Raw genomic sequence first — 10,006 nt, 5'->3', positions numbered from 1 at the left:
CTCACATCAGCAAGCATAGGCTGTTTAGAATTATTAACTGGTTTATCCTTTCTTCTCTTTCTCTGATACAAGGCACCCAGCTCCCTGAACCTCCTCTGAGCACATCTACTTTTCTGTTCTTTCTGAGCACCCTTCTGCCTGGTAACTTCCGACATCAGGCCATGGCTAATTTCTCACTGGCTGGAATAGCATTAATGTTCAGCTTCATTCCTTGGCTGGTTCCCAACAGCGGAATTCGGAGGAGACTTTATCAACTTCAAATGCTGCTAGTCATTGTGCCTACAAATAAAACTCTAAAAGAAACAGGACAGAACCTTTATTTCTAAAAGCCTTTCCGTGTAACAGTGATACGTATGAAGCTACAAATGACAGTTTGGCCGTGTCAGGGGAGACGCTAGCGCCCATCCAGGGATGTTTCATGCAAAGGGGAATTCCAAGAACATCAGCTATTAAAGTAACAGTCCACAGGAAAGACGCTGGACTTGATAAAGTGGCACTGTCAGCAGATCATTCCCAAGAAGTCAGGACAAAGGGTCTGCAAGCTGCAGTGCTAGATTTGGTTTTGAACAAAGGCTATTAAAGCCCAGCGGTGGCTTCAGTCCTAAGCGTCTCTTCTCCACCATTTAAATGGCAGCCCCTGCAGTGTAAGGAGAGACGCACTGAGTTGGGAGCCAACACAGAGCCCCAAGGGGCCGCAGGGCAGTGCTACGTACTGGTTCGGACTCAGAACCACGTCTAGCCAATTAGCTGGAAATGGGATTCACTCTGAGAACTGGACACTTCTGTCTACCTGCAGCCAAAGGGTCCTCTCCAGTATCTGAGGAAGGGAGAGGCCAAGGACAAATCCTCTTATGGGTCACTAGTGTTTTAAGAGCCAAAGCTGGCAAGGGCATATCTGAAAGCAGCTCCATCTTTCTATATTCATTCTCAAACCTAAAGGTTCAAAGGCAGGCCGAGGTCTCACAGGAGACCACAACACTTGAATTTCTGAGTCCATGTCTCCAATATGTAGGGCCTCATGTATATCATGAGTCTTAATCACTTAAATTACTCTGAGTTTGCTGCATAATAGTGCTTCGAAATCTAAGCTTTCAACTAAACAACTCAGACTTACAAACTGCCCCTTTTATTTCAATGGAGACATTGATTCTCAAGTCTAATGATACTTGAAATGGTGACATTAACTATTTCACTGCTGAATTTTAGCAGTAGCTTCAAGTTAACATACTTGTCTGCTATTGCTGGTGGCAAAAATCAGGAGGTATTTGTTCAGTAGGGCATGTAGTTACTGTTAAGGTTTGCTAAGGAGTGGAAGGAAGAATTCAAACCCTGCTCCTTCAAATTTGAATCCACTTCTGCTCGAGAGGGGAAAAATGAGACATCTTTTCCACAGTATCGAAGGCTGTAACTGCCTCTTAGGGACCAAAAAAGCACCAACTACCACATCCACCTGTCGAATCCACTAGCTCCGTGCTACGTCTACCGTCGTTATGAATCTTCACAACCTGCAGCACGCTTGGGACAGCATAAAATAAATGCAATTTCCAAATAAAGGCTATTATACTGGGAGAGGGGCAAGAACAAAACTCCCAGGACATGGAGTTTTTGAGGACAACTTGTTTGAAACACATATATAGCAACGAAGGTAGCAGGGTATCAGAAGCCATTTTGGACGTCACCCTGACACTGGTAGAACAAAGGAGTGGGGCTTTGTCTGATGATATTAGGACGATTATCTTCAAGCTTTAAACAGAGTCACCCAATGATAGGTAACACCTTTCAATGTGGAGGGGGGCTTCACAGTCACAGAACGTAGGCACTTTGCTTTTAAACCTCCCTGGGCTGACACCTGGAATATGCATTTAGCACAGATGAGAGCATACCTTCCATACAATCATGACAGGAATTAAAGAAGGGTAAATATGACAGCAGGGAGCACAAAATTACAAGGAAGAGAGTATTTTTCACAGAAATGTAACTGGAAGTATAATATGCCATAGAATGCTGGGGCTGTCATTTTAGAGTGCTTTTAAGCTGCTCTACCAGTTTATACACAAATACGGCACCCCTGGTGTAGCTGCGTGAAGATAAGCAGGACACCTATCTTCCGAGATCAAGCTATTTGTGTATGTAATTCAGACTTCTGAATGTTTCCATGAAAACAAGACATTACAACCACAGGGCTTTCAAATGACAACCAAAGGACATACGACACCGAACGCTAGCCCTCTGATCAGAGCTCGTGTTAAGAGAACACAAACGAGAGCAGAAATTTCGTTGAGAGATTTAATGATGAAACAAAAGCCAGCCACGGTTTACAGACGACGACCCCGGCGACCACCCTTTCTGCGAGTGCTGTCAGAGGGGATGGGGGTGACATCCTCTGTGGAAAGAAAGTTACACATTACCATTCATGATGGCAGGTTGCTTCAAACAGCTTTCCAGGGTACAGAAAATGTACCCTGCCAGACACCACCCATCCACTACCCCAAACCTCAGCAGTGAAGAACTGCATTGGCTTCACATGCTAATAATGTATCCTCACACAATGACCGGCCTTTAGTAGGATCTAACTTTAACGATAAGAGGATTTAGTATAAAAGGCAAAATAATTTTTTTACTCCGCTTTGAGTGCGCAAGGGGCATTATAATGCCAAATCAACATTTGCTTCCCAGCGGCCACCTTTCCTCACAGAAAACCCAAGCCTTTCTTGCAAGGAGCAGGAAACATCCCCACTTCCTCTCAGGAGGAGGCCTAGGAAATGATGTGCAGGAGGTACAATATTTCACTTGCGCGTTGACTCATGTGTGGCAGGGTTTCCACATTTGTAACATTTAAAATATGGAAAATCCACACTGAAATGGCGCATCACAGGAAACTGCAGACTGTAGGTCACATGACTTCCACAGCAGCAACAAGCAGTCCCTGCTTGCAAGACAAGCTCCTACAGGAGATCGACGTACACCACAGTCCTTCCATAGGTTTCTTTGAACACTGAGAAGGCATTTTCGGCAGCACCTTTTGGGACTTTCACCCCAGCAAATCATGGCCAGAGACCTTCCAGCTATTGCAAAGCGTCAGTGAGTCTAAACCAGAGGCCCATCACAATCTTGCTATACAACTGCAGTTTAGCACATACAACTTGCAGTTAGTTCCCAATCCTTAGCCCACACTGAAAACTCCTGCCACTTGCTGATGGGTTCTTATTTAATTTGAAAGTGCTCCAGTTCCTCGAGGAACATACACATCAAATTAAAGGAAACTCAGCACCCTCAGGCAAAAAGCACAAGTGACCAGGTGGATTTCAATATGGCTGATGGTCAAGCTTGGGTTCTGTAGGACCAACAGGGAATAAATCTCAGACCTGGCCATCATGTAACTCAGGGTATTAAATAACAACAGATGCATCCGCACAGAGTTCTTTTGGTGACAAGGTTTCGAAGCTGTGCTCTGGCTCCGCTCCAGCTCCAGGCAAAAACCTGCAGCTCCACTGCTCCGGGCTCTGCTCCAAAGCCCTGCAGGGAACAGATACTAATTTCCCATTATTTATCTAAAATACCCCATATGCACACCACACTTACCAATGCGCCCAATCTTCATTCCAGAACGAGCTAGAGCTCTGAGGGCTGACTGGGCACCAGGTCCAGGAGTCTTGGTCCTGGAAATAATAAAACAGGCAACAGATCAGGTCAGAGAAGCGTTCACCAAACAGCTGAAGCTGAATACACACCGCTCCCAAGGAAACAACATGAAGCTTTAGTCATTTTATCCTTTATCCGGAATTTGAAAATCCTGGAACTCTTATTAGATGCGTCCCTTTTTGTCTAACCCATGTATATGGCAAGGACAGGGACAGCCAGCAGAATATACTTCAATGCAATTCTGAATATACATGGTAAGTGCACCCCCGACAAGGGGGCAGAAGGGATGTCAATAAAGTTTAATATCAAACATGATCTTTCCTGCCATTACACAGATACAATAGTGGATTCCCTTCCAAGTACAACATGAAACATAGAATGCCTGCATCTGTAATGTTCACTCCATGCATCTGAAGAAGTGAGGTTTTTTTACCCACGAAAGCTTATGCCCAAATAAATCTGTTAGTCTTTCAGGTGCCGCCAGACTCCTTGTTGTTTTTGTGAATACAGACTAGCATGGCTACCCCCTGATACTTGACAACATGAAACAAGCGTCCCATAAGCCTGCTGAAAAAGCGGTGGAGATATATTTTAGGAAAAAACAGATTCCTGTAACCCACCCATGCCAGGTATTCATTTAATTACAAATGGATTCACAAGATAATGTCATTACTATGTAGAAGGACCCATACCTTCCCAATCAAACTAGTTCTTAACGTATCAATTAAAACACAGCCCATTATAAGCATGGCTCCTTCAGGTCAGAGCTGAACTGAACTAATGTTAGTCCTGTGAATATTATCTCCATGGGTCAGTGGACCAGGGCTTTCACATGTTTCACCAACTGAAAATGTACACCTCTAAACATGGAGTTGTTTCTGCTAACAGAACAAGCCCCACCTGCACACAAAAAATGCATCAAGTTTGCAAAGATGCGTGGAATAAAATAATGCTAGAGCGTGTTTGAGATACAAGTTCTCTCCCTGCTGCTCTCAATAGCAGTGTTGTAGAAGAACAGCTGCCCACATTAAAATTGCGATAGCAACAATTGAAGCGCGATTGCAGGATTGTGTGAAAACTGCAAGACCTTATTTCACTCTGGGCCGCCTGATGAGCATAACCTAGCATTTAGTCACCGACAGGACCCAAGCACTACCTCACTGCTGCAAAATTTATGTATGTCAAAGCAGAGCCTGCCACACACACCTATTTCCACCTGTGGCTCGCAGCTTGATGTGAAGCGCAGTAATGCCCAGCTCCTTGCACCGCTGGGCAACATCCTGGGCTGCCAACATAGCAGCATAGGGCGAAGACTCGTCTCTGTCGGCCTTCACCTTCATACCACCAGTCACTCGGCAGATGGTTTCCCTGAAAAGACAATACCTCTTTGTACGTGGCCAAAAGCAATATTCAGGAAAGCGCCTGATCACAACCTGCAAGCCTTACAGAAGCAGGAGTTTCAAATAACAAAATAATTTCATTTGATATATTTACCAGTTCATAAATTGCCATGTGACAGCCATTAATATGAATCCATCTTACATTTTCTAAGGTCATTTCTGAAGGGAGCAAGGCCCTTTTTACATATAAAAATTGCACTGCTTTAATGTATAAATTACTAACAGAATTTGTTAAACTTGGGCAAAGCCCTGTGTGGACACTTATTGTGTTTAAACGGTACTTTATTCTGGTTTATCTTGTTCCTAATTGACTTATGCTAAACCAAAATAAGCATCTCCATACAGCCTTTTGAACAGGTTTAATTAACCATACAGTCTTTACACAGATCTAAATATATCAGTTTAAAATCACATTTTAAGTCAGATCAATGCAACTTTCTAATATAGATATGCCTTAACTCTTATGTCTCATTCACTGAGCAAAAATAGAAGACAGTGAAAGATGGCCCAACAAGTTTCAATTAAAAACCCTGTTACAAGTCTTCTGTATGGTGTCACCTGAGCACCAAAGTTTATAGATTAATAGATGTTAAGACCACAAGGGATCACACGATCATCTAGTCTGACCTCCTGAATAACACAGGCCATAAAATTTTGAGCATCAAGCCCAATGTCTTGTGGTTGAACTGGATTATATATTTCAGAAAGATCTTTACTAAATAGCCAAGAAGGCAAATGGAAACGCCTGCTCCTGATATGGTAGACATTGTCAAGCAGTTTAAAGGTCATCTCTTTTGTAGAGTGGCGATGTTAATCCCCCTTTCTGTAAACACTTATTTCAACTCAGATGTACATCTGGACATTTTATGTGATGGTACCTCCATGTGTTTTGTAAGAAGCAGCATTAGAAGTGTCGGGTATATATCCCCGTTGACTCCTTTTAATACTCAACTGCCTTCTGCCCAGAAGATTAGAGTGCAAAGCCCTGCATAGTTCAGTTCAAGAGAAACTTACATCAATTTAGCTTAAGATGATGCCTTACCTACTTAAGCTATATTGAAATAAGCCACTCAAACCAAAATAAGGATTTCTATATGGGGTTTTCTTCTAGTTTAACTACAAAATTTTAAACCAGTGCAACCCTCTCCTGTAGCCAAGACCTAGAAGAATCAGTTAGATAGCAACTAGGTAAGTTCAACAGGTAAGTGTATGATATGATGCTTATCCACATATACTGGGCACAGACTTTATCCTTAAGGATAAAGGTGAGTGAAAACAGCTCGGGTTATTGAACCAAAATAACTGTTACACATGCACAATTTAAATTTTAAAAACATGTAAGGACGATACCAAGCGAAGGTAAGTAATATAGAGCCTTATATGGTATCGATGTCACCAACATTCAGTACTCACTTGCCAGAGAGATCAGTTACATGGACAAAAGTGTCATTGAAGGAAGCGAAGATATGGCAGACGCCAAAAACGTTTTCCCCTTCGGCAACCTGCGGTCCCAAGCTGATGACCTGCTCTTCCTTCTTCTCCTTACCCTTACGCGGTGCCATTTCTGAGAGGGGAAATAAGAGCGGGAGTTACATGCTGTCATGAAATGGAGCAATAAAGATAGTTCTTTCTCTGGAATTACACAGGAGCCATGTGTCTCTGGTCCTTTATACTCCTATGAAGGGGAAGTTACTTTTTAAGGGTATTTAAATCAACACAATAGGCATTTTGCAGTCGAACTGGCTACTAATAAATACAGATGAGACATGCACTAGTAATCTATTTGTTTGGAATACAGGACATTCCAGAGACTGAAGAGGACCAGGCAACCCATTCATCAGTAAAACCAGCTCGTTTAACCCTTTGGAAGAGCATTAGGCTCACTTTCCACATTTTAGTATATTAAATAATCTGGAGATCAGACTGGTTTTATTATACACCTCTATCTCGATATAACGCTGTCCTCGGGAGCCAAAAAATCTTACCGTGTTATAGGTGAACCCACGTTATATTGAACTTGCTTTGATCCACCGGAGTGCGCAGCCTCGCCCCGCCCCGGAGCACTGCTTTACCGCGTTATATCCGAATTCGTGTTATATCGGGGTAGAGGTGTATGCCATTGCCACTCTTAATGTCTCAGAAATTTTAACAGCAGCGCCATAAGCATTGCCCACTGCTGCATTTCCACACAAGGCTTAACGTGAAAGAGAGCCTGGACGGCAACCGTGCAGTTAAAATCATCATGTGCATAATCAGCCCTCCATCAGAAGCACTGGATTCCATTCCCAATACGGCAACTGATCTGCTGTCTGATTTGGGGTACGGCCCTTCACCTCACTGCCTTTGTTACCTGCCTACGATTGCCTCTTGCCCTAGATTGTAAACTCCATGGAGGAGGCGCTGCTTCTCCCAATGTACATATGAAGTGCACAATAGAGCTTTAATCTGGGTGGAAGCCTTTATGCCCTATGATAATACAGATAAATAGAACCACTTTCATGGGGTCTCAAATCGGTATGGTATTATTCTCATTTTACAGACTGGTTAATTAAGGCAGAGAGACTTCTAACTTGCCCACAGTTAAGAGTTGGAAGCACAGCCAGGAATAGAATTCAGGAATCCTGACTCCCAGTCCTGTGTTTACCAGTAGCATCTCCAATACCTCCTTTAAACCCAAAACAAGTGTAGATGGATGCAGGAAATCCTCTGTGCTAACAGAAAACTTTCAACTAACCTAGGCAACCTAAGTCTCTCTTTTCTGCCAACATGGAAACATACAAGAGTGATGTGGTGACAGGATTCCCTGAATTGTTCATAGTGTGTGGACCACATTTCAGATAAATTGTCTCATGGTCACCTCCACTCCCATTTGCAACTTTATGACCCACCTCCTCTCCCATTTACAATCAAATAATATCTATAGCCACAGCATGGAAAATAATATTTAATACTTTCAGCAGCTGGAAATGAAGAGAACACCAGCATTAGACCAATCAACAGACCACTTTGGGATGTGCGCAGTACAGCACTAGACTGCATCCACTGTGACGTCCCTCAGTAGATCATTAAGCATAACCTCGAAGGCACCCTAAAAAAATCCTGATGTGTTAACTTAAGACTAAACCACTTGTCCTTCATGTAGCAGCTCTCCTAGGTCTAAAATTGGTATAAAACTTAGTTAATAAACTGGGGTTTCCTCAAGCTTAACTGAATGTAGTGATAACTATTGTCTGTCCCTAACATATAATAGAAGAGATTAGATTAAAAAAAGCCAAGTTTATTCAGGGTGTAAACCTATTAATATATGAAGTTATAGCAGGGATTAATTTGGCCATAGCTATCTATCATATCTATTTGGCACAAATCAGAAGTACTGTTTTTAGGCCCGGTTCAGCAGAGCTCTTTGCCCAGTCAAGTGTCTAATGAAGTGACTGACACATTTTGCATCCCCACTCATAAACACTGAATACTACTGTGGCCCTCTCTCCTCCACCCAGAGGGATTTCTGATTGTGAAGAGACACGTGAGTGACTGGGGTGCTTGGAAACCACTTGTGGGCAGCACTGGAGGGCAGGTGTGCCCCACCATACATATACAGTGAACCTCAGCCTCCCCCCCCTCCTGTGCTGAGTCTAGCACAGGATCCCCCCCCATCCCGCGATACAAGCCCCATGTCCCAAACCACACGGGGCTGTTATCCTCCCTCCCCGCATCCCGCTTGGCGGAGGCGCTCTCCGACGAGCTTCTTCCCTGCCCCCAACAGCCCCGCTGCGCTCCCAGGCCGGGGGAAGCCGCCTCGAGCGGAGAGTGGTTCGGGACCCCAGCCCGGACCCACCCGCTGCATGATCGGGGCGAAAGATAAACAAAGCCTCCCGCCGGCCCTGGCCAGCCCGCAAACCGCCGGCGACTCGGCCACTCCAGCTCCCCCCGGCCTAGCGCCCCGCTCCCCCCGCCGCCCCTCCCCCCGCCGGGCGGCTCGGCCACTCTAGCCGCCGGCTTCCCCGCGGCCTAGCGCCCCGCTCCCCCCCTCCCCCCGCCGGGCGGCCGCGCCGGCTCGCTATCGGTGAGGAAGGGCCCGGGCAGGCCGGCTGCAGGCGGCAGAGGCCGCAGCGGGACGCACCCGGGGAGGATGGAAGCGGATGACCCCAAACCCAGGCCCGGCCACTTACTTGTGCGTCTTCTCGGGCACCCAACACCGGAAAGGAAGAGGGAGGGGTCACGGGGGCAGAGGTCAGCATCACCCGGAAGTGCTACCTCGACGGAGGGGGGGGTCAAGCGCCCACATCCACGTCAATCGGCGTCATTCTCTATAAAATCCAAACCCGCGCGCTGAGTGTTCTAGTCAGGCGCGTTTTATCATGTTTAACGATTTAATTATAAATAACACGCGTAGGTATGTCTGGGGACGCGAGCGGTACCACCCCCAACATGGCGGCGCCCAGGGGACCCGAACGTTACCCCGCACAAAGATGGCGGCGCCCTACGGGAAGGGGCTCTTGCCCCTCACAACGATGGCGGAGTTCTCATTCCGGCTTGGTGCCTGCCTCGAGTACGTCTGCGTGGTTTGCGGTGAGCGAGGCGAGGGGTCCCCCATGTGTGAGTGCCAGGGGCCAGCTGTGCATGGCAGAGCCTGGGTGCAGTCGCTCCCACGGGGGGGGGCAGTTTTGCTGGATGGAAATAATATAAGGGGGAAAACCACATGGGAAAGCAAGGGACAGCGCTTTCCTGCAAGGGAGGTTTTAGGGGAACGCCCCTTCCTGTAGGGCAGCAGGTACAGTATTGGTCTCTCCTGTACACGTCTACTGCCCTCAATTGGACAATGCAATTAGCGCAAGCTTCAGTTTAATGTTTAAAATGGGACGTATCCGTTTTAAATTAAGGGCTGGGTGGTCACCCTCTAAGGTGACCTGCATCCGACGAAGTGGGCATTCACCCACGAAAGCTTATGCTCCAATACATCTGTT

At 45.8% G+C, this 10,006-nt stretch overlaps 1 protein-coding gene across 1 annotated transcript; it reads right to left on the bottom strand.

Moving 5' to 3' along the window:
- Window positions 1–2,272: 2,272 nt before the first annotated feature.
- RPS14 (ribosomal protein S14) lies at window positions 2,273–9,312 on the bottom strand. Its single transcript, XM_054038065.1, has 5 exons — window positions 9,212–9,312; window positions 6,456–6,606; window positions 4,849–5,010; window positions 3,583–3,659; window positions 2,273–2,383 (listed from the first exon to the last, which is right to left on the bottom strand). The coding sequence occupies exons 2-5, from the start codon at window positions 6,602–6,604 to the stop codon at window positions 2,316–2,318; spliced, it is 456 nt and encodes a 151-aa protein (XP_053894040.1). The 5' UTR covers window positions 6,605–6,606; window positions 9,212–9,312; the 3' UTR covers window positions 2,273–2,315.
- Window positions 9,313–10,006: the final 694 nt, after the last annotated feature.

This window comes from Malaclemys terrapin, chromosome 8 (genome assembly GCF_027887155.1).
Source record: "Malaclemys terrapin pileata isolate rMalTer1 chromosome 8, rMalTer1.hap1, whole genome shotgun sequence".
Lineage (NCBI taxonomy): Eukaryota > Metazoa > Chordata > Testudines > Emydidae > Malaclemys > Malaclemys terrapin.
This window is presented reverse-complemented; position numbering and strand designations above follow the sequence as displayed.

What these genes read in the sequence shown, in the direction of transcription:
- RPS14 (XM_054038065.1), bottom strand. Translation starts at nt 6,604, where the DNA reads ATGGCACCGCGTAAGGGTAAGGAGAAGAAGGAAGAGCAGGTCATCAGC. An exon ending in CGAGCCACAGGTGGAAATAG is followed by an intron (nt 3,660 to 4,848) that starts GTGTGTGTGGCA and finishes TATTATTTCCAG; the next exon opens with GACCAAGACTCCTGGACCTG. An exon ending in AATGAAGATTGGGCGCATTG is followed by an intron (nt 2,384 to 3,582) that starts GTAAGTGTGGTG and finishes TTCTTTCCACAG; the next exon opens with AGGATGTCACCCCCATCCCC.